This window comes from Archocentrus centrarchus, chromosome 4 (genome assembly GCF_007364275.1).
Source record: "Archocentrus centrarchus isolate MPI-CPG fArcCen1 chromosome 4, fArcCen1, whole genome shotgun sequence".
Classification (NCBI taxonomy): domain Eukaryota; kingdom Metazoa; phylum Chordata; class Actinopteri; order Cichliformes; family Cichlidae; genus Archocentrus; species Archocentrus centrarchus.
The window spans coordinates 23,724,806-23,749,179 of NC_044349.1; the positions used below are offsets into that span (position 1 = coordinate 23,724,806).

The window sequence follows — 24,374 nt, forward strand, 5'->3', positions numbered from 1 at the left end:
CTCCACCACCCACTGTGCTCCAGCACTCAGTCCCTGCTTGTCCATTTCCTCCTCCTCCATCCTTCTCTCCATGTCAGATCTTTACAGTCACAGGAACTATAAAGTTAGGAGCAGAATTTCACTCAGCCAGTGAGCAGCAAAAGACAAATACCGTCCTCTGCATGATCACCGTTCTGGCCTTCAAAGTAACTGGGAAGTTGGAGCTCTGTGCGGGCTTTACCGCAATTTGTTTGGTACCAAGAGGTTTATTTTCATGAGAAAAAGACTTGATTTCCATTGCAAGAGACAGCAGAATGTTATAGGAACAGTTGCAGCAAAGTTTACGCTTGCTACTCAGCTGATTACGCGATAATATGCATTACTTAATGGAAGCTCTATTTAGTTCCACAGAACTAACACATGCACGCGCACACAGTCAACACTTAGCAATGCTCCTAGTATAATAATAACCCGAATTACTACAAGACTGATAACATCTGTATCAGCTTATCCTGCAGGGTCAATGAAAACACAATGAAAACAGAGATTTTTTTTTTTTTTATTAGTTCAGCCCAGCAGCACAACTGAACAAAGGACATGTGGACATGAAAACGTTTGATAATCTAGTTTCTCCAAAATATTTAGCGCACATAAATTCCAAAAGCATGGGTCTGAAACTGCATATCACGCATCTTTCAGGTGTTATGTAACGTGCAGCTGATGCTCTGAAATCTTAACAAGCAGGTCCAGCCTGCTGTGCAGCAGAAACTTTGGATCCTATTAACATCTGTTACCACCCTGCATGGCAACAAGAGGACTTTTTATTGAGTATGTGTGCGTCTGACATCATCTGAAGCAGTGACACTCTTGGGTACAGTATATCAGTCTCCCTCCTCCCACACATGTTCAGGTCTGTAAACACATGCATATGTCCACATGCACACACAGTAACACTAAAGGGATGCTGATGAACAGTTTCACACACAAGCTTTGAGAGTTGTTTTAAGAGGGCTTTAGGTTTCCTTTATTCTTCAGCTGTTCATTAAAAACGCATCTGTTTTGTTTGAATAAAAGTAATCATTTCAAACAGTATAATCTTAAATTGTGATTTTTTTTTTCACATCCTGGAAACGATGCTAGCTGTCTTCCATGTGTTGCTTAAATTTTTTTTCAGGCCGTAACTGTCTCCACATGCCCAGAGGAGGCACGTGGGAAATAAATAAAGCTTTTGTCAAACGCCCATTGGCCCTCGTCCCAGTTTCTTCATCCCATCGTCTTCTCTGTGTGCCCCTCCTCAAGCAGCAGACTAGACTGACATCTCAATACTGCTTTTATCCATTTGGACACCTGTGTTATGCATGTACAGTGTGTCTGCTTGTAGTGTCTTTTCAAGTGTGTGTACACATGGCATTCACGGTGTGGACACAATATAGTTCTAAACACAAGTCTTTCTCTTTGAGTTTCCACATCACAGTTCATCACGTGATGCTCGAGCTGCAGGGGGCGGCGAGTCTCCGGTGACGCTGTTTTGTGCCACCGGTCTGATGCGACCCTGCTGGGCTGTTTTGCGGGCGTGCTGCCGGTCCCAGTCAGTTGCCACGGCTTCATCATCCCAAATGGTGGAGGTCTCAGTGTCGCTGATGTACCCCGGCTCTCCGGTGTAGTGTGTGGGATAGATGAGCATTGGCTCCACAGAGAAGGCCTTCAGGTCTCGGGGCTCAAAATGAGACATGTACTCAACACTGAGAAGGACAGGGGAGGGATGGGGAGAGGGAGAAGAAAAGACAAAGATGCATAAGAGACAATGTGGAAATATGGTGCAACTTAATGGTGGTGACAGCAAGTGTGATTGTTTTAGTGCAGAAAAGAACCCAAATTCACTCTACATGAAGCCAATGAATACACTATATGAATGAAAGTACTGGGCCACATCTTAACATTTGAGTTCAGGTGATAATATAAAGCACCTAGCCATGCAGTTTGCCTTTACAAATGTTTGTGAAAGAATGGGTAATGTGGTAATGTAATAGGATGCCACTGTAACAAGTCAGGATGTCTATTTTTTTTGTTGTCAAAGGTGACGCTGCAGTTCAAACTACTTTATCTTTTGCAAAGTTGTTTAAAATACTTGTTTAACAAGTCTTCATATTTTATTAGATTACGGTGTGTGTGTAAATTAAGTTTAAGGAGTCATTTGTGTTTGCAGTTCGGAAACCTCTAATCTGTTGGGGTTTTGCCACACAACCATCTCCACGGTTTACAGTGAATGATATGAAAAAGAAGTACAAAACTATTTTGCGGGTTAGGATCATGGTTGATCCTAATACAGTACTAACATGTAACTTATTGTTCCTGCTATCTGTGAGTGGAGATCTAAACTTGATCCAAAACTAAGCAGACTGAAAACTGAAGGATCCCCACTTGATTTAAACTGTCACTTAAACTAAAATTGTATTAACCCTAACCCTAACCCTTTGTAGTCAAATATAAAAGTTAATATCTTTGGTTTTCGGCATGTTTATTGGATGAAATTCTCATGTATTTTTTAATCTAACTAAACTAGACCAGCCAGTCCACCAGCAGTTAACTCTCTGCTGTCTAATCACTTGTTTAAAGCCTGTTAACACTCCACAAGGACAGTGAAACCCTAAACCCTCATTAGTGCTCAAAGGAGCTGACCTACTGCAACACACACACGCACACATCCTTCACACAATGAGGGCTTTCACTGTCAGGTATTCCCCTCTTTCTCCTGTTTATGTGTATTTTAGAGCAAAAAGGGGAATGATGACAAAAAAAGTCCTACAATAATCCCCCACAAAAAAATAGAGCTCATAACTCCTGTTGTTTACGTTAGTAATGTACAGCACATTTGACATTGTTTACCCTTACACTTTTACACTTTTACACATTTCTACCCGTATTTCAAATTTCTCTCACGTTTGTGCAAACTCTCTCACTATTGAATACACGCAGTGTATTTATATAGTAATCTATACACTGCACACTGGACACACATCTCCATGTATTTATATAGTAACACACACACACACTTGCACAGTGTTCATCTCAAGTACACCCCCACACTAGGAACTCTATCAATGGGAATCCTGTCCCCCTTCCCCAACCAGCAGGAAAAGCCATGCTGGTCTACATTCCTCAAAGAGAGAGGAGGAAGGGGGTGGAGACGAGGGTGACACAGGGACGCAGTAGGTGTACAAAGAAGTAAATTTTGTTGAGGAGAATGAAGGAAAGGACAACGCAGTAAAGAGTTAAAGAGAACACAAAAAGCGTGGTGAAAATCAGGAGAGCTAGAAAAGGTTGACATCAGATCATGGCAATGAAGGTACCAGGGTAAAAAAATGTAGAGGGAGAAGAGGTGGAGCTGGAGGATAGCAGGGCAGAGCAGAAATCCCCAAGGGGAAAAAAAAAAAGAGAAAAGCAGGCATTATGTCCCCTGTAAGGCACCATAGCCACTGGAGCCCAAGAACAATCCATGCCCTGTGTATGAGGGAGCACAGAGAGAGGAGGAGTTGGTGCTGGTAAAAAAAAAAAAAAGGAAAGAAAAGAAAAGAAAAGAAAAGAAAAGAAAAGAAAAGAAAAGAAAAGAAAAGAAAAGAAAAGAAAAGAAAAGAAAAGAAAAGAAAAGAAAAGAAAAGAAAGAGGGACAAGAGAAAGAGACAAATTATGGAAGTAGACACATTAAAAGAAACATAACTAGGAGTTTTGAGAGGCAGATGTTGTGGTTTACCATCAGAGCACACAAACTAGAAATCTACACACTGCCCCACAGTCTAAAAAGCACAACAGAGACATGAACTATATCTGTGTATATATAATTACTGCATAGAAAATGCTTTAGTATTTCTGTGTTGCTTCATTGCTCTTTGACTATGACTTTTTGTGCATATACTGGATCCAGCCATGCCAAAAGTCATGTACTTTTGCAGTTAGCACTGGCTTTATCATCCTTTCACCTGATATACTCCTAAGTAAGAGTGCAGTGCACCTGCAATCATCTATTTGTGGTCCTCAGTAAATATTTGCCTGTCTGTTCAGGACCCAGACTGTCTAAAGGGTCTTTGTCTGAGTTAGTGAATATTACACAGCAACGTTGTTTACTGTACCGTTGTGGCATTCTACATTGCAAGCCTTAAATAAAACTCCCTTCCTCTGTATCCCATGCATGTTATTTACAGTATATCATATTAAGTGTATTGCATTTAAGCACTGCAATTTAAAATCAAAGAATAGTGAAGTAAACACAGACTTGGGGTGTTTGTTAAACATGATGGGCAGGAACTCATCGACGGGGAGCATCTTTGGGAAAGGCTGTGCAGCCAGCAGCTTTCTGGCCCCTTGATGCGACAGTGCATAGCCAAGCGTCCAGTAGGAGTAGTCGGCCTCGACCAGGTTGTTTATACCCTCCACCGACTGCTCCGGTTGCTGCACCTGCATGCGTTTACGCCCCACGTAACTGAAAACAAAATAAGACAAACAGTTTTAATTAGGCTAAATTTAAGTGTGTTTTAAGAATTCATAAAATTAATGAAAAAAAAAACAGAACATTTCTAATGTGAATATAAAGAAAGACAAGCGGGTGTTCTTACATTAGGTCCCAGTCCAGCTGGGCTTTGTCTACGTCATCCATTATGGCCTGAAGGCGTCGCTTAAATCTCGGCTCGAACCTCACATCATCCTCTAAAACAAGAACCTTCTGGAGGTCATGCTCTATCACCTGATGGTCAGAAAACACAACCACTTAATTAAAAAAAAAAAATGAAAGCATAACAGCTGTGCCACATGTCTAATATGCTGCTCTGCTCACGTTCATTTTTGGCTATCATTTTTCTACGGTGACTGTTTTAGCCTTAAATGAACAGCAAGAAATTAATGCTTAATATGGTGTATGCATAAAACAACAAATTTAAACTGACTAATTCTCTAAGTACACTGTGTGATTCAACAACTTGTAGAACCACTTTTAGCAGCAATAAATTCAACTAATTGTCTTCTGTATGATCATTATGGATGAATTTTGACCAACTCTTCTTTACAACATTGTTTCAGTTCATTGATGTTTATTAGCATTTGTTTATGCACAGCTCTATTAAGTTCCTGCCACAGCCTTTCAATGAGGCTGAGCTCTGGATTTTGAGTAATTACAACATCTTGATTCTTTTCTTTTTCAGCCATTCTGTTGTAGATTTGCTGCTGTGCTTGGGATCATTGTCCTGTTGCATGACCTAGTTTGGGCCAAGCCTGTCAGACAGATGGCCTCACATTTGGATCTAGAATACTTTGGTATACAGAGGAGTCCATGGATGACTCAGTGAGTTTAAAATGCCCAGGTCCTGTGGCTGCAGAACAAGTCCAAATGAAATCACCCCGCCACCACCATGCTTTATAGTTGGTATTAGGTGTTTGTGCTGTCATGCTGTGTTTGGTTTTTGCTAAACATGGCACTGTGAATTACAGCCAAAACTCCGCTTTGGTCTTGTCTGTCCAAATGACATTGTTCCAGAAGTTTTTGAGTTTATTCAGATGCAACTTTGCAAATCTAAGCTGTGCTGTCGTGTTGTTTTTTTAAAGAGAAAAGGCACTCTTCCGGCAACCCTTCCCAATAAGACTTGTACAGTCTTTTTCTACTTTCATGAACTTTAACTTTTAACATGATAACATGCTAACTGAGGCCTGTGGAGTCTGACATGTAGCTTGTTTTTTTTGTAATATCTCTGAGCATTGCACGGTCTGACATTGGGATGAATTTACTGGGACGTCCACTCCTTGGATGTTTTTGGCATTGTGTTAACACACAACTGAAGGTACCAGACCATCAAGCTGCCAACATTTTCTACTTTTATAGAGGTGATCACACTTGCTGATGATCAACTAATAAAGTGCATTTGATTAGCAGCAGCTCACTGTTACTTACCCTCTTAATTACTATGGAAGCAGTAAGAGTGTACTTTGTTTTTCACAGGACTGCATAGAGTCCTGTGAAAACTTTCTTTTTCACATGACTGTGTGTTGTCCCTGATGCCTGCTCTGTAACAGGTGTCTTGCTGCTTCTGGCCCTGTCCTAAGATAGATGTATACAGATGTAAAAGTGGGGAGGTAACAGACCAGCGCTATATTGCCAAATATAGCGCTGGTCTGTCTTCTTTGGATGAGCGGTCCTCTGAAATACCATAATTTGACGTGTTAAGCATACACGTGGTAAAATGATCTTAAATATTCTTTTAATTAATTAATCTTTATATTAATTTCACTATCAGGGTTTAAATGTCAGAGACAGCTGCAGAAACCAGTTAGTCCAAGGGATTTGGTATCCTGTAAAACAAAACTTCAGCAAGTTGAATCTGTGCTTTGAATTCTTATCATTCAACCTATTTATTACAAAAGATTTTGTCCCACATTAATGCATTAGATCCTCCTGGCCTCACCTGTGTCCATATAGAATGGTGGCTGAGGAAGCAGCCAATCTCCCCTCGGGTCAGTACTCGACCAGAGTATGGGTCCTTATAGCCCGGCAACATCTCTATTCCCAGTGCCTGCAGCTGGGATGTATTCAAAGCCCTGAGAACAGTAAAAGGTATTGGAAGAACGAAAAAAAGGAAAGCATCCCATGTATCTACAGAATAGCTTCACAGCAAAACACATACAAATGAAGACTGGAAAAGGGATCAGAACTTTCCCTGTTGTGAATTAAAATAAATCAAGCCCATTGCTACAAATGTAAAATCTTTGTTTAGATGCAGATGTCAGAAAAACAGATGGATTAGAGACAGAAGACAGAGCATTACCCTAACAGAGTTGTGCTAGGTAGAAAAAAAATGTTTCAGTGAATAAACTAAGGAATTTTGTGCCTAGATTTTTATCAGGATTTAATTATTCTTCATTGGACGCATGGATGGCTGTTTGTTTGTAACATACTTTCCATCCACTGCATCTATCAGAGTGGCATGAAGCCCCAGTGAGGTCATTGTTTTCAACATCCTGGTTCTTCTGTCCAGCCGACGTTTAAGGTTGATCAGGAAAATCTAAAGAAGCAAAAAAAAAAAAAAAAAAAATACAAGACATGAGAAAAAAACTATAAATATGCAAAGAGAAAGTTTTGGTTGGACTCTTGTTCCTCCAGGCAGAGCCAGCACTCCCATAACTCACTTCATCAAAGCCCATCTTGCCCTGCTGAGATGGTGGAGAGTGCACGTACTCGGAGGGCTCGATGTCATGGTCAACTGTTGACAGAAAGGGGAGGGAGGTAAAGGGTTAAAATAGCATAAACAGGATTAGAAATTGCCCGAACTTCCTCTTGATTGTAATGGTTTATTTAATTAGGTTTATAGAAAATCTAAGCAGAAGGAAGAGCAGTGACGGAAGCCAAAGGAGGGAAAGAAAACAAGAAGGAATGGGGGTGGTGTGGATAAACAGAGAAGGGGAGGGTGGCAAGATGCAATCATGGAGGGTTGTGGAGGTCAAGACGGAGAAGAAACAAACCTGAGAGGTGACGTAATCAAGGAATGACAGATAGCAGTCACAACAAGTGGAAGATATTTTTCTCTAAGTGTGTTTGTACTCACTTAAAGCCTCTGTGATGGTGTGTATGAAACTCTCACTTTCATCCTCCACATTTTGTTGGGCCTTGAGAGGGACAGGCAGGAAGCCATAGTGCTCTCTGTTACACACATACATCTGCACGCCTAAGATACACACACACACACACACACACACACACACACACACACACACACACACACACACACACACACACACACACAGGACTGTAAATATTACCTCATGACCCACACATTTTAAACAAATGAAGAGCAGCCTGGGTGCTCCAGCATGCATACTCTTGTCACACTAGAGCCAAAATGCTGCCTGAATCCAAGCAAAAACTCTCATTCCCAGTTACAATCCCAATCTAAGGCCTACATCACCTGGTAAATGAATGAGTGTGAGAGGCAGGCACTTTGTGGCATATCACGTGATGCTGCCTTCTTTACACCAAAACATGTTTGATAGTGTAGTAGGTTTGATATTTTTTTAATTTATTCACAGCCAAGGCTTCTTAGGGACTGAATGACTCTACTTTAATATGTGCAGTGAAATGACACATTGCATGTGTTTTTATACACAACTGTAAATGCTGAAACTAATTTAAGTGAAAACATCTTTGTTTTTTTCGAGTGTCTTTGGGTTTGCATCTGTTAGTGCTTTCACTTTTTTCAGGCGATTGCCAGAGGTTGTATTTGTTCCATATCTGATTACTCATGGGCAACTCTACAAACACTGATATTGTTGCACACTTAGAAACTGCCCCCACGATCAGTGAAGAAGACACATGGATCCGTTTATTTGTGCTCTTACTCATTTACCTTGATTTGAAACATGTGCATAAAGTCCTCTGTGTTAAACAGCAGTAAACATCTGCATAGTAAAGAAATTTGCAAAAAAAAAAAAAGCAGGTGCATGAACGAAGTCACCGATGGGTTTCTCAGTTCAAGCAAGTGAAGCTGTCATGAGGCATTTGCCTCTGTGCTACAAATTCGGTAGTTTGCTGTGAGTTTCCAGTTTCAAACGGACCTGCTTGACGTGCCGAGAAGGCAAACACCATGATGTCATCAAATGCCCAGCTGTAGTCTGGGTGAGGGGGGTAGAAAGCCAGGTCCCTGCTGGATTCACGACGCAGGTCCAGTAGGAAGGTGCTGTGCACCATGGGAACAGGGAAGCAGCCGAGCCGCTTCCACTCCCTGACTGGCTGGTAGTCTGGGGTTCGTTTATAGTAACCCTGACAGGGATGAAACACACACACATACACAAAAAAACCCACCAAGCAGGTTAATAAATCTAGATGGATGGATGGATGGATGGATGGATTTAAATCCAAACTGTACCTGTGGAGTCATGCCACACCAGAAGTTAGAGTAGAGAGAGCGAGATTCTAACATGGGAGCCACCAAGGTTAAGTTCTCAGCCATCATCAGGGTCAGCACACGAGGATTGGTCAGCAGGTTGTCGCTGTCTACAAACTAAAGAGGAGCAGAGTCTGAGTGTGCAAATCACAAAATAAGCACAGGTCTAAGTAAAGAGCTTTTTCCAGGTGTGCACAATATATAGCGACGTTAACTTGTATAATCAGCACTTAAAAATCCAATAAATATGGTACTGTTATATTTAAAATTACACATCAGGCACATCGCAAAACAGTCCATTTCAAATGCAAGGTAATTAATGACTATCATTTGCACATCTAAAAAATAAGTTAATGCTCTCACTGTTCAAACAAAATTCAAGCACACAAATCACATTTATGTTTGCCAATTGGCATCTGCTTAAGTCACATTCTCCTTCTCAGCTGACAAGTATCAGAGTGGCACCCACTGGTGCAAACTTTAATGCATCACCCAAATCTCCTGATTTTAGGCACTAATTTGGTTTTATTATATTTAACATTACAGTAAATACTCAGGAAGATATTAGTTCTTCTTGCAGATTCCTTACTGGGAAAAAGAGCAAATGACCTCACTATACAACGATTGGTCACAATGGTAAATATTTATTGCCCATTTAGATTTAAACTAACGAGTTTACCAGTATGTAGTCAGCCCATCGTTCCCGGGCTGCCTTTAGAGCAGCCTGTCTTAGCTTCATTACATGGTTGAATCTGGAGGGAGACCAGTGTTTAGGACCCCATTCATCTGTGTAGGACCTGGTGGAAAAATACACCTACTTGGTCTCCAGTATTCTATGAATAGGCACAAATTATTTATGAAAAGTGAAGGAACTAGACTTGGTCTAAATGGATCTGATTAGTGATTCATTTGGACTTACCTCGGCTCTTCCATTGGTCTCCACTCCACATAGTGGTAAACATGCTGGGCTCTCTTTAGCCATTCTCTTAACATGGCAGTTGTGTTATCCACATTATGGTCCGCTGCCGCCCTAAATTACCAACACAGACAACACAGGATGCCATTCAGATGAACAGCCACAGGTTAAATTGGTGAAATAACTGCACAGCTTGTTTCACACACATTTGCTGAACACTTAGACACCAGCACACCACGCCAGAGCTGTTTTCAGGGAGCAGAAACAAGAGGAAGTGAAGAAGAGTCAAGCATATTGCCGAGAGCTGGTTAGCTTGATTTAACAAGGAAGAGGTACTGACAGTTGGAGCCATGAAATTCAGAGAACATGTCATGGAAAGAGACTTTCTTTCTAATTATTGTCTGATGTTACAACAGGCAGCTTCAGTGTTGCAGAGCCTCCTTGCTGCCTAATTAACTGCACTGCTGGAGCACAGGCAAAGTCTCATGAGTCACCGTGCAGGGAAAAGTTACTGCAAGCTTACCATAGCTCTCGTTTATAGACTGACTGCTACTTTTTGAACAATCATGAGCACTGACAAAAACATCCATTAAACAGATCCAACTTGAGCGCAAAAACTTTTTAAAAAAAGCAGGAATAACTCAAGCTACAAGAGTCTTTTGCTTAATTTAAACACTGAATGATGCAATGTTATTGAAGCAAGCATTAAAACGCTACAATGCACTTGTTTACTTGCTTTGTGCAGTCATGACTTCAGTCAACCATCACCCTAACTTTTTGCTTTTTATCCACATCATATGATAATGCAAACAGATCTAGGCCCTCACAACACTAGAGATACCTGGACGGCTCATACCTGTAAGCAAATAATAGCAATATAAAAGCCAGCATCGGTGTAGCCTCTGGTTTGTCACTCCTGTGGTTTGCACTCCACACCTCTGTTTCTTTGCAAAGATTTCCACTTTAGCTAATATAGCTGATTCAGAGGAGACAGTGTGACTACTGTATGTGTGGGTAAGAGCTTGTGTGGGTATATAAATCTGTGCAAGAGAAATTAAGACCATAAACATGCCCCTCATTGTGGTTTTTACTATCACTTCACATTTTGTCATTTAAGGAGGAGAGGTCAACAGAATTGGAAACAGAAGCCATTTGAATGTATGTACACACATAAACACACACACCCAGGGAGATGGAGTTTTCCACTGCTTGCTGTAATATTCCCCACTGTACTGTCTCCAAAATCACACCCAGTTTTAGTCTGGATGAACAGAGATAGAAACACAAACACACCCAAACGTCGCTCCGTCTCCCTTCTCCTCCAGTGTTTAGGTCAAACATCAACATGCACACCTGTTTTCTGTATGATAAACAGATGCTCATTATGTTCATATAATTACATGAAAAGAAATTCCACAGGCCAAAAAAAAAAAAAACATGTACAATCTTGTATTACACACAAGAGATTAGTCACACAAGCAGAGCGATCTTATGTTTGGGATTTGAGACATCTTCAGTGAGGCCATCTTCATCCAACATAAACAGCTGGACAGAGCCACAAGCTATGTGATCAATAACTTTAATAATATGTGTAGTGTGTGCACGTCAGTACTTGCAGACGCCTGTGGCAGAACATCAGGATGTTCACTGCTGTCTGCCGGAGTGTGTCTAAAAGTAAAATTTAAGTAAAAGCAGGTGCATAACTTTAAGCAAGAGAGCAGCAAAGGCAGAAGCAAGCCCTTGATGACTAGCTGCTGAACACACTGAAACACCTGACTTACTGGTAATAAGCAGATGTGCCCACACATTTACACATTTCTTCAACTGCTAAACAGCATATCGCTGGAGGACATGAATGTGTTCCCACATGCCATCTCTGACAGAACCAGCTGCAGGCAAATGTTTGACAAAAGGGAACTTCTGAGAGTAAAAAAAAGAATACATGGCACAACAAATGGGGACATAGAGAATATGTGAGAGTATGTTTACGGGTGGATGAGACAAAAAAAGGTGGGTGAGATCAAGTGGAAAGAGGGGCTGAAAGTGAGAGTGAAAGAAAAGGGGGGTTTGTGTTTGCATTACTTTATTTTAATGGTAGACATAAGCTAAAAAAAAATTCTCAATTAAGCCTGAGAACTTTAGTGAATACCTCACAGAGCTCATTAAAATCACTTCCAAACCAAAGATTGTCCTGGCTTTGTTGTACACACACTAAAATGCTAATGATGCTTTTGTTCAAGGAAAATCTGCAAGAATTTAAATCTCACATGAGTTCTTTTTTTTATTTTTATAGTCTCTTTTCTTGGCAGGATCCGATCTTCAGGTAACTGGCCAACTGAAAGCTGACGTGTCTCCATCTTCAAAAAGAACAGCAAACAGTCTGCATCGCTTATAAATGATTTGGAAAATATGGGAATGGTTGATTTTAGAAATAATCTTACTCTGTTAAGAGGTTTTTGTGACTGAAGCTTAAAGATATACTATACATATTGCTTTAAAGGAATTTTGGTTCACTCTTCTTTACAATTTTGCTTCAGTTCATTGAGGTTTGTGGGTATTTGTTTATGCACAGCTCTCTTAATGTCCTATCACAGCATTTCAATGGGGTTGAGGTCCTGACTCAGCTTTAGCTGATGGCCCCACATTTGACTCCACAATACTTTGGTATACAGAGAAATTCATAGTCAACTCAATGACTGCAAGGTACTAGGTCCTGTGGCTGCAAAACAAGACCACCATCATGCTTGACAGTTGGCATGAAGTATTTACTGTTTGGTTTCCTCCAAATGTGGCCAAACGTCTCCACTTTGGTCTTGTCTGTCCAAAGGACATTGTTCCATTTGCAATTTTGCAAAATTTAAGCCATTCTAAGCCATCAAGAGCCCTTGGGGGTTTTGTTTGTTTGGTTTGGTTTGGGTTTTTTTGCAGTTTCTTTGACCTTTGGGTGAATTTGCTGGGGCATCCACTCCTGGGAATATTGGCAACTGTCTTAAAAGTTTTTCACTTACTTTACTTCATGATGATCAGTTAATTAAGTGCATTTGATTATGAGCACCTGGCTGCTGCTTACCCTCTTAATTTCTCTGGAAGCAGTAAGGGTGTACTTAGTTTTTCACACGCCTCTTCTACATTTTGGCTTAGTTTTTGTTAAATAAATAACAGTGTGTCATTATTTATGTGTTGCTCTTCATATAAAGTAGCAGTTACCTAATGTGCTGCTAAAGACCAGATTACTTTTATTATATCCTGATCCAAAAAAGTCAAATTTAATTTCTTGTTACTATGACTGTAACTGTCTACTGTGTCACCACTTTTCTGTTGTGAAACATTTTTCCTGAAACACATCCTGTTAGGCTGCCCCTCCTGCAGCCCAGCCCCTCTGAGCACTAAGCACTCTGAGTACACTGTGTGATTTTCCATTACCAAAACTGCATCTCAGTGTGCCTTACAATTTCTGAACATGAGAAACCTAGCAATGTATAAATCAAAGCAGCATATGCACACAGCATGTACACGTGAAACACACAGAGCGAAGCTTCTATTTACTGGCACACAAAACACGTACTTGCCTAAGGTCGACCTCATTTTCTGCTCTCCGTCATGTTTGTGGCTCCATCTTATTCTAGCTTACTGCATTCATTCTTTATTAGGAGGCAACTATGATCCCATTCTTGTGGATTTCCTCTACCTTCAGGCTGGATCACTGCTGAGCAGTAAAGCACTGTGACTTTGATGGCAAGTCAAGGAGCCTTTGCAGTTTCTTTCAAGTCCTTCAGCTGTGCTAAAAAAATAATGCTTAAACCACTGCAGCATTTGATCTCTCAAGCTATAGGAAGTAAGATAAAAATGGATGTGCATGCCTCAATGTACCCCAGAGGTACAATTTGATTCAGGTTTGCAATAATTTGGGCTCTTGGCCTTATATTCTCCTTCTTCCTTCTTCCATACCTTTATTTTCTTCCTCTTCAGCCTGATGCCGTCTCCTCATCATTTTTTTAAGGTTATGGTAAGCTGCAGCCTCATTATTCTGCTGCCTGCAGCTCTGGAGTTAGGCTCAGCATCTGGATAACATATGCTTCCTGAAACCTCACCTACACACCCCATCACTCCCTCTCTCTATCACTTTGTGGATGACATTTATCCTTCACTTGTTATCAGCACACTGACACCTACTTATTTAGCAATCTGGACCCATCACACGCTGTATTCCCATCTCACAGAAGCCCCCAAATCATCAAGTTTCACGGGGCTGGTGTGAGATGCGGGGGACTATTTGTTTTATTCTGTGTATTGCAAGGTAAACCAAATAATTTCAAAAATGTTCAATCATTAAAACAATATTTGGGGCAATGTGTTGTCAGTAAATATTGCATAAAAAATGTAGTAGCATTTGTAACACTCAAATTTCACTCACCTAAAATAATTACCAGCATTATTTCATCACTCTTCCTGATAGTCTTCCTTTCTGGTTATCCAACCCAGAAAGGTGAGCCCGATGTCCTGGCCTTAAACACAGAGGCTTGACTCTGAGATTGGCCCGTTTAGGTAAACACAGTTCTGAAAGGGCCCAGGAGGCTTGTGTCAGCTGACTGTTTATTCAATAAACTATCTAATATCATTGCCAATAATGACTGGGTGCCGCATTTAATTAAGGAGTAAGAGTGCCTCTTACAGACATAAGCACTGATGCCTTTAAAACATAATAACTATTATACAGTGTGTTTCTTTGGGTTGACTTTGCTATACAGTCTGTAGGCTGACGTGGCTTCTTGATGGCCCAGCAGGGCAAAGGGGAAAGAGGTGGGGGCAGATAGGTAGTGAGAGACGGAGGAAGGAAAGGAAAGAGGAGGGAGTGGTGAGACGTGGTGAGACGTCTGGACTGAAATTCCTCATGACTCTCAGGGTCAACAAAAGTACTCAAGGCCAACACACTTGCACTGCCGTGTAATTTTTGGCATTCATATTCAAGACTAGAAAAGTTATTCATAAAATATTAAAGGATAGTACTGATTGGTACAAGAAGACTGATGTTTAGCCCCTCTCATACAAACCTGCACTCTGAGAGCAAAGTGCTTTATTGGGATAATACGGTACTATGAGGTCTTGAGAAAAAGGATCTTTAATTCATAGGATATGCTCACATGTTTCTTGCTTTTATCATTATGTGAAAATGACATGATCCTGTCATTCAGACATGGATCACTTTTACTTGTTATTAATGTGCTTCATTCGTGAGATCTGATGCACCAAGTGACAAATGCACTGAGTCAGCGTTTTCTTACCATGGCAGCTAAATCATGATCGTTACAGAGGCCAGAGCTCAAATATATATAAATCCATCCATTCACATTTTAGTAAACTAAAATAAATAATTATTTAAGTCTGGTTTAAACTAAAGTACACAATGAATTTTGCTTTTAGAGCCTGTCTACATGTATTTAAGAAATCATTAAGCATATGCTATTAATTAATAATTAACAGTTCTTGTGGCTTTGGCATCAGTGCGTGCATCTGTCCTGTTTTGGTCATCCTCCTGGAAGGATCGAGTTGCTGTCTGAAGCTGCATGTATGTAATAAGCTCAATATAACACATCTGAATAACTCAAAGGAACGCATGTATGACAGAGCCTTTAAGGTCATATACTTTGTATGGCCTCCCACAACTCTACACTATTATGGTTAGTGAATATTTGTACCTATATCAGTAATTTATACCTGTGCAGAATTGTTGAATATGAATATGCACTAATTCACAGGAATCCTGGGTTCAAACAAGCCATTTTGTGAGGATCAGTGGCAGAGTCACACCACGTTCCCCTTGGCATATTATCAGAAATACATGTACAACTATATAGTGGTTCCATATTGTAGTGGTCTATATTTTTGCCTGGCAAACAAAAGGCTGCTGGTTCAGTTCCAGCCAGAAACACAAATCCCTTTGGGGTTGTGTCAGGAAGGGCATCCAGCATAAAACTCTGCCAAATGAAACATGGAGCTACCTGCTGTGGTGACCCCTTGTGATACGGGAACAGCTAAAAGTAAATTATGCAGCTACACAGAATGTTTGGTTCCATAAATAAAATCAAATACTCACCCAGTAAATACACTGTAACAAGGCAGTCCCAGGTGTTAACACCTGTTCTCTGTTGAGCATAAGCAACTGTGTACTTTGTGTGAACACGTAAAGCAAGTTCAGCCACAGAATTATAGCAATTTACTGTTTGAAATACTTTCTGATTGTGGAAGAGAGCAGTTGGAGGTTAAAAGGAACTGCAAGAGAGAGTCAGCAAACCATCTGGATGGAAGAAGGGATGGAGGACCAGAAGGATGTCAGGGAAAGAGCGGAAATGATATAGTGGGATAGAAGACAAGGTGTTCAGTGGATAATCAGTAAACTAATAACATTTTCAGACAGATTAATGTTGCTAACAATGTTATTTTTTAAGATTCTTTTTTAAAGAATTATTTTTTGGTATTTTTCTAAGAAAACTTAAGCACCAGTCTAATATGAATATCTTGCCAGTTATGAAAATGATTCTCTTAAACTCTTTCTTTGCATGCTCCTCCACTTCAGCTAATCTCATTTCATATTCAGGCCTCTCTACTCTCTAGATGAGAGTGCTCATACCAAGCTGCCATTGTGTTTAGGTATTTGCCAACTGTATTGCTGCTGTGCTGCCAAGCTCTGACAATGCTGCAGAAAGTGTGGTGGAACACATGGGGTATCTAAGCAAGAATTCACTGTCTGGAGCCCAGCACAGAAAAAATCATTTCCATTCCTGAGAGGTGGGGGAGACTGAAGAAAAGGCTTGGATATATTGTCTTTGTTTTCTGCATTAGACTGAACAAATGCATATGTTGCTACTATGGAGAAAACATTCCCATGAATATCTTCTTGCTGCAGCAAGGCTGGTCTGTTAGCAGGCACATCATTTGCACCCTTCTGCAGGCTGGCAATGGTTAGCCTCCAAAGTCACTGTGTTTGGAAAATGGTCACTGGGACACATAATAAGTGCTACTGATACTACCTAATAGTCAGGTGTTAAATAAAATTCCTGTTTCCAGAAAGTCTTCAGTTATTTGGGTGATGCAAGAAAAGATGTGATCAGAGTAAACATCTATGCCAACAATTTATTTGTTCTGATGCAGTGGGTCCTGGGTTCCTCCTGGTCCACGACAATGCCCGACCTCATGTGGCGAGAGTATGCACAGCGTTACCCCAGCATTGTCAGGCATGCATACAAGCATGTGAGGGCCATACAAACTCCCGAGTACCATTTTGAGTTGCTGAAATAAAATTTTAGCAAAATGAACTAGCCTGCTGCATCATTTTTTCACTTAGATTTTTGGGATGTCTTTGAATTCAGCCCTCTGTAGGTTGATCATTTTCATTTCCATCAAACAATGTGGCAACCTTTCATTACCCAGTCCATATCAGTTTAGATATCCAACATGATTTTTTTTTCCCCTGGTGTGTTTTCAAAGTGTTCCCTTATTATTATTTTTTTTGAGCAGTATATTTAATCCAACTCAACTCAAACTAGTTGGTGGCTTTAAAATCAAATGTTCTGTGAAAAAAAAGTGAAGATATGGGTAGATAATTTCCTCTTACGTATGAGCAAAATCCGTTTAGGATAACTTCACTTTTTCAAAGCGGGGAAGAAAAGAGGGAAGCAATTTTCTTTGCTCTAGTGAGTTTGTGTCATTACCAGCTGCTTATCTGGAAAATGTCACCTTGTGTTTTTGGAATTTATGTAAAAAAAAATTCAGAGCAGATGTTTGAAGACATTTAAAGTTTCCCATGGACTGAATGTGACTGCAGCGTGTAACTCTTCAAGTGATAATAATTGGGAGGTAAGAGATGATTGTGGCCTTTTTCTTTACACAGTTCTGGCTCGCTGTGGGCCTTGTGGGGTAATAGGGAAGTAAATGGAAAACAGGGGCTAAGCCAGAGGAGCAGAGCCGAACACATAATCATTGTAACAGAACACACATGTCCTTCTGAAACACACAGGGTTTATGTGAGAAGAGATACACATGCATGCAAGTCCACACTCATAGTTGTGCCAGAACAAAGGAGATAATTGGACACACTCATATTGTTTTTAGTAAAAAAAAAAAAAAGTACATTCCTAATCATTCACAACTGCCCATGCGTTAGTAATAAACTCACAATAGCCTATCCCATCTTGATAATTTATTCCATACACTAGGACAAACTGCTCTTCAAAAAAGTCCTTGTTTTGTCCTAACAAAACCAAGAACAATTTCTCCTTCACTGGTGCAATTCCACAGAGGAATGAGCCCTGAGGTAACACACCTGGCACAGCAAATCTGTCCAGCTTTCCAAAACCGATAAACTTCTTAGCCAGTTTTATTCTTTCCGCTTTCCTCCATTGTGCCAGTCAAAGGGACTGAAAGATAGGCATAAAAGATTTGGTGAGTAAACAGCTAAAAAAAAAAAAAAAAAGAAAGAAAAAGAAACAACGTAGCTATAATCCTATACAGCATTATAGTGACATGGAACTTTTAGTGGCCAATCTGACTGAAATGTAATTTTTTTTAAACAGCAGATCACTCAGCTAGATGATGGTTTCCACAACCAGCCATCCTAACAAGGTCCCTTTGGGGTTTATTTCCTTTTCCAGACAATGAATCTTGCTCTCAGAGTGAAGGGCATTGGATGGATAAGCAGCTGTTCACTATGCATATCTGAGCACAGATTGCTCATATTGGAGGGATTAAATGGCTGGGTATTTTCCCATTTTCCCTTCTCTTAACTTTACAGTGATGTGAACAAAAAGGGTAAGCGCATACCTTTGGCAATATAGTCTACATTGCCAAAGGTAATCTATGCGCTTATCTGCTGTCACATGCATGTGATCTTGAGGGACATCACATTCTTGATCCATAGGATTTAATATGAAGTCGGCTCACCCTTTGCAGCTATAACAGCTTCAACTCTTCTGGGAAGGCCTTCCACAAGGTTTAGGAGTGTGATTACAGGAATTTTTCACTATTGTTCCAGAAGCACATTTGTGAGGTCAGACACTGATGTGTGCCTGTCTTGCAGTCTCTGCTCTAATTCATCCCTCTATTAGGTTGAGGTCAGGACTCTGTGCAGGCCAGTCAAGTTCTTCCACACCAAACTCGCTCATCCATGTCTTTATGGTCCTTGCTTTGTGCACTAGTGTGCAGTTATGTTGGAACAGGAAGGGGCCATCCCCAAACTTTTCCCACAATGTTAGGAACATGAAATTGTCCAAAATGCCTTGGCATGCTGAAGCGCTAGGAGTTCCTTTCACTGGAACTAAGGGGCCGAGCCCAGCTCACGAAAAACAACCCCACTCCTTTATCCCCCTCCACTAAACTTTACACTTGGCACAATGCAGTCAGACAAGTACCGTTCTCCTGGCAACCTCCAAACCCAGATTCAACCATCGGATTGCCAGACAGGGAAGCGTGACTCATCACTCCAGAGAACACATCTCCACTACTCTAGAGTCCAGTGGCGGCATACTTTACACCACTGTATCTGACACTTTGCATTGCGCTTGGGGGATGTAAGGTTTGGATGCAGCTGCTTGGCCATGGAAACCCACTCCATGAAGCTCTCTATGCACCCTTCTTGAGCTAATCTGAAGGCCACATGAAGTTTGGATGTCTGAAGCGATTGACTGCAGAAAGTTGGTGACCTCTGTGCACTATGCACCTGAGCCCCCGGTGACCGTGCTCTGTGATTTTCCGTGACCTACCACTTCGTGGCTGAGTTGCTGTTGTTCTCAATTGCTTCCACTTTGTTATAAGACCAGCGAGGCCGTGGAAGTGAGTGGAACACCTGAATTCAATGATTTGGATGGGTGAGTGAATACTTTTTCAATATAGTGCAGATCCCAGGATGCTTATAAATGGTATTAATGGCAGCATGTGGATAATCACAGGCTACGGTCACCTACTGCTCACCTAGTGTCATAAGTACATGTAACACTGAGATGGAGGTGTGAATAAGGCCTAGGGTTAGCCTCTGCCACAAGAAGAGAAAAATGCTCTCATAATGGTACCAAGCTCACTGTTAATGCCAGGTAACACTTACAAACTGAATACTGGCATCACCACTGTAAAGGAAAAAGTATAGTCAGGATATCATTCAGTCACAATATTAAAACTACCCGCATAATTTTACATAGGTCCCTTTTTTCAGCATTAGAGTCCAATTTGTCAGACTACATTAATTGCTACCTAACTCGGTGCACTTGTCAAAATAACTTAAAGGATATGATAAAGTAAAACAAGGATACAATGACATAAAACTTATTATTTGACAGGAGCTCCAGAATACATGGCACATTGTTCACTGAGGCCTCCAGCTTGTATTCAGAAAATTATTAACTTATACACTCATCATGCCTGAGGCTTTTGGGAGCATCAGGACGTGCAATTATCTCATTATTTAGAAAAAAAAAAAAAAGAAAATAATAGCTGCGGTTGGCTGTTTAGGGTTTCCTGTCATTCTGCAGCAGTACAATATTTCTGTCACTGAAATGCGATGCAACTGTTCATTATGTTAAACATACCACAAGGACCATACCTTATTGTCTCTGAGTATAAACTGCAGTGACAGTCATAAATATGGGTTAAGTGGTTTTAGAGTATAATAAACAACACGACATTATGAAAGTGAAAAAGAGAGCCCCCTGGGAAAAGGCAGCGATGTAAGTGCTCTACTTTACAGATTCGGTCTGTCTCTGACAAGTCTACAAATCATCACGACCTCCAACTCAGCACCTGGGAAAGCACTTCAGATGAACACAGCCGACGGGCAATAAGCAGCAGGCAGCCAGTGAGAAGCAGCATTAGAAGGAAACTAATAGGAGGCTGATTTATATAGGGTTTTGCCTGCGTTGTGCATCATACATAAACACAGTTCACTGTTTAGGAAATCTTCCATGATCTCCTCTGAAGCGGCAACTCCTGCAGCATATAAAACTCCTATTACTGTTAACTAGAAAAAGATAAAACAAGATGAAATCTCAACTTAACTGTTCCCCAATTTCAGTAATTGTTTCTCCCCATTATTGCCAGAAGTATCAGCAGAAGTATAAAAGATCTAATGCCACTGTTTCCCATCTTAAATCCAATTTCTTTTCCTAACCATATTGTTAGCCTTTCTAAACATCGGTATATTTTTCAGTGCATGAGGATAGAAAGGAGGAAAAATAACAAGAGGAAAGCGGAGAGCAGATTTAGTCAAGCTAGTGTGGGAATGTGGATTAACTAACCTGCTCCCCTCAAAACATTGTTGACAACCTTCTCTCTGCACATACCCCCCCCCCCTTCTCTAATTCCCTGCATTCTTTCATTCTTTAGCAGCCGTGTGAGAGCTTTTTTTTTCAAGCCTCTGCCACTTTTCCACAAGACCTGTGCCCACTTGCAGAGAGAAAGCTTTTAAAGGCAGGCAGATCTGACCTTCCCAACTGGCAGCGTGACTCAGAACTGAAGTAACAGGGTGGAGGAGATTGGACCTGATGATCAGATTATCCCAGGAACAGGAATAAAATTAAATCGCTGGGCCTCCCAACATCCACGGACCAGGCCAGGCCTGTCTAGATTTTTTTGGAAACCTGTATGAGCTTGTCATTGAAAATCCTTTATGAAATAGCTATATGGAACTACCCAGATGATTTCAAATAGGCAGCATGTGATTTTTTTTTTTTAAGAAAATCTTTTTTTTTCTTCTAATTTACTGAAGACTGAAGACTGTAACTTAATTTAGTCCTTTGAGTAAAGGGATAAAAAGTCAGCTGGACTCCTTCTACATTCCATCTTTCCAGTGTCTCCCTCTTAAATCACAAACCCACTAATCACCTGAATCCTTCACCAGCCTTCCTGATCTGTCCCTAATGGACTGCATGTTATAAAATGAGTATGGGGACGGAGAGAAGGGAAACAATCCTCTGTGGTGTTCAAGCGTGAAGCATAAGAGAGGAAATACAGTGAGGAACACAAAAGTAAAGCTTCACAGCCAGATAGTTTTCCTATATTTTTTTTTTTTTTCAATTGGCCCATAGACAAGCTTAGGATGGTAATAAAGTGCACCAGCTATGCTGCTAAATGGATGTGCATTATTGAACCACAAAGTCTTTGGCTCGTACCTCATGAGAACTCTAACCTCATGTTTGTATTTGTTCGAGCAAGTCTATGCACTCAAATAAATGCCAGTTCAGATGCGGTAATGCTGAGGTCATCAAAGGAAATTTGTGTTACCGTTTTATTCTTAAAGTGTTTGCATTACTTATCTATCTGAGAAGCTTCAGACACACTCTGGTTGGGTTTTGTATTGAAGCTGTCAGATAGCAATCAAGTGGTTCTCTACAACACACTGTAAAATGCTTTGACACTTATTTATGCCTTTAGGGTTAGCTGAACTACAATTGGGCATTTATTGGGCGGATTGGCTTACACGATGGGTAACAGTAATGATGACGCAAAGAACAGAGAAGCACAGAGCTGCAAAGAAATATGTAATTTTCCTAACCAACTTAACCACACAGACTTTTTTTTTTTTTACTTTGGAAAATAACTTTAAAAACATTAAACATGTTCTAAATACTTTCACTGTTTCCAATTACTACTCCTTCTTTAATTTATAATAACAGAAACAAAGCAGCAAGACTCAGACTCAGTATGGTGGGGGTGTTCTTCAAAGCATACTTTTCATATTGTCCTATATCACAGAAAGACTGGGAGTGGAAATATTTAAAACAATATCTGCTCAAACTAAAATCAATTGCACCTAAAATCGAACTGTTTTAGGTGCAGTTTAGGTGGTGATATACTTCAAGAACGCACATCCTTTTATTGTTTGTCTGCACTGACTGCAGGGTATAGAGATGCCTGTCATAACCGATGGGGCCCTTCCTCTGTTACTTAAACCCCTCACAAAGCCATGGCAGCTCAGGCACTTTGCTGTGTTTGTCTCTAGCGTCACTGTTTATCAGAGTATGTTCCTGAGAGTCTCTCAATTAGACCCTTTGCAAAGAAAAGTAAGACATTCAGCAAGGGAAGGGTGGGAAACAAAACAAAACACTGTAAGCCAGATATCTCTGGGAGGCCAAAGGCAAAAACATTGCAACCCTCCTAAACAGAGCCACATGAGTTGTTTTCCATCTCCCATTTCACATGTTTTGCACTTGCACTTGCATAATCAAGCTTGTTAAAGTCAAAAATCTCCCAGATTCTCTTTGATTTGATCCATCAGCCTGCAGAGCCCACATCCTGGCTGACACACACTCACACACACACACTTTACGCATGACTTCCCAGTCCTGCTGTCAGACCAACTCAGTGTCTCCTTTCATCCCCTTCACCTGCAGGGTCCCTCTTTGATAGCTTTTCATTATCACAGCCAGTTCCTATGAGACCGAACAGAATACAGGACCTTACCTGAGGTGAGGCCCCCTCATACCTGGCAGCCCTGCTGTTTTAAAGCCCCGTTTCCGCAGGTTTGTGCTGAATCAGACAGAGGGAACCGTGATTAAGGGTTAAGCCGAACCCTAACATGTACAACAGCCCTTTCATCTTCGCCCACAGTGTGCAATTTGGATGCCGGCAGACACGCGAGATAAGTACATCGTAAAAGGCTGCAACAGGTCTTGGGAGGTTTCCATGAATTAACGCGAACACACGCTGCTTTTCATTACAACACGCTCTGCATAATGTAACCTACTGGATGTACTCTGAAAGAAATGTGCATGTCCGGAAAAAAAAAAAGCTTAGAAAGAATATGTTCGGCCCCTGCACTGAATAAAACCAAGATTGAGTCAAAAAGTTAATTCTACACCATGTGTCACTGCATCCCTCTCAGTGCGCCTCTCACCAGATCGCTATGCGGTCTTTCGGGTACTCCAGCCTCTCGATGCAGCCCAGGTAGTATGGCAGGCTGTGCGCTGCGTTACGAGCCACGATGGCAATCATAACCTTCGGCTTCAGGAGGAAGGACTCGGGTTTGATCTGCTCCTGCACCAGCGTCACCAGCTCCGACACGCCGCCGGGCACCAGAGCGGACAGTAGCGCCCACAACACACCGACTCCCATGGCCCCGGCAGCCCGCATCTTCGCTTCCAAATTCCGCCGTGAGTCCTCCGACCGGGACCTGGAGTCCAGAGAGTGAGTGAGCGAGACGGGGAGAGAGGGAGCGAGTGGAAGATCAGCCACGCTGCGACTGCGAAGGAGCAGGGAAGGTGTGAGAGGGAGGGTGGGTGTAGGTCTCCACACCTCGTTACCCCTCCTACATCCCTGAAGGCTACTGCTGCTGTGGAGCCTTCATTAAACTTCTCCTTTTAGTCATAATAATAATAATTAAGCTTATTATAGAGTATCAAACCACCTTAAATTCTAATAAATTACTTTTTTACTCCATAGCAAATTTGTGTTACTACTTTGATCATTTGTGGAAAGTGATCCCTGTCCCAGTGTCTGTCCGCAACATGTTTGTTGTCTAGTTCTTTTTTAATTCTCCTCCTTCCTGCACGTTTTTTTTTTTAATGTTTCTTTCTTTTTCC

General features: G+C 41.1%; 1 protein-coding gene across 1 annotated transcript; it reads right to left on the reverse strand.

Moving 5' to 3' along the window:
* Window positions 1-973: 973 nt before the first annotated feature.
* Window positions 974-24,069, reverse strand: colgalt2b (collagen beta(1-O)galactosyltransferase 2b). Its single transcript, XM_030728126.1, has 12 exons — window positions 23,690-24,069; window positions 9,817-9,927; window positions 9,577-9,694; window positions 8,880-9,014; window positions 8,569-8,773; window positions 7,563-7,682; window positions 7,147-7,220; window positions 6,916-7,022; window positions 6,426-6,558; window positions 4,590-4,717; window positions 4,250-4,456; window positions 974-1,721 (listed from the first exon to the last, which is right to left on the reverse strand). Exons 1-12 carry the CDS (start codon window positions 23,923-23,925, stop codon window positions 1,448-1,450), a joined length of 1,848 nt encoding a protein of 615 aa, XP_030583986.1. The 5' UTR covers window positions 23,926-24,069; the 3' UTR covers window positions 974-1,447.
* Between the last annotated feature and the right edge of the window lie 305 nt (window positions 24,070-24,374).

Coding starts and splice junctions, on each gene's coding strand:
- colgalt2b (XM_030728126.1), bottom strand. CDS start 23,925: ATGCGGGCTGCCGGGGCCATGGGAGTCGGTGTGTTGTGGGCGCTACTG. Junction 9,928..23,689: donor AAAGACCGCATAGCGATCTG/GTGAGAGGCGCA, acceptor TTGGTAATTTAG/GGCGGCAGCGGACCATAATG. Junction 7,221..7,562: donor CACCATCACAGAGGCTTTAA/GTGAGTACAAAC, acceptor TTCTGTCAACAG/TTGACCATGACATCGAGCCC.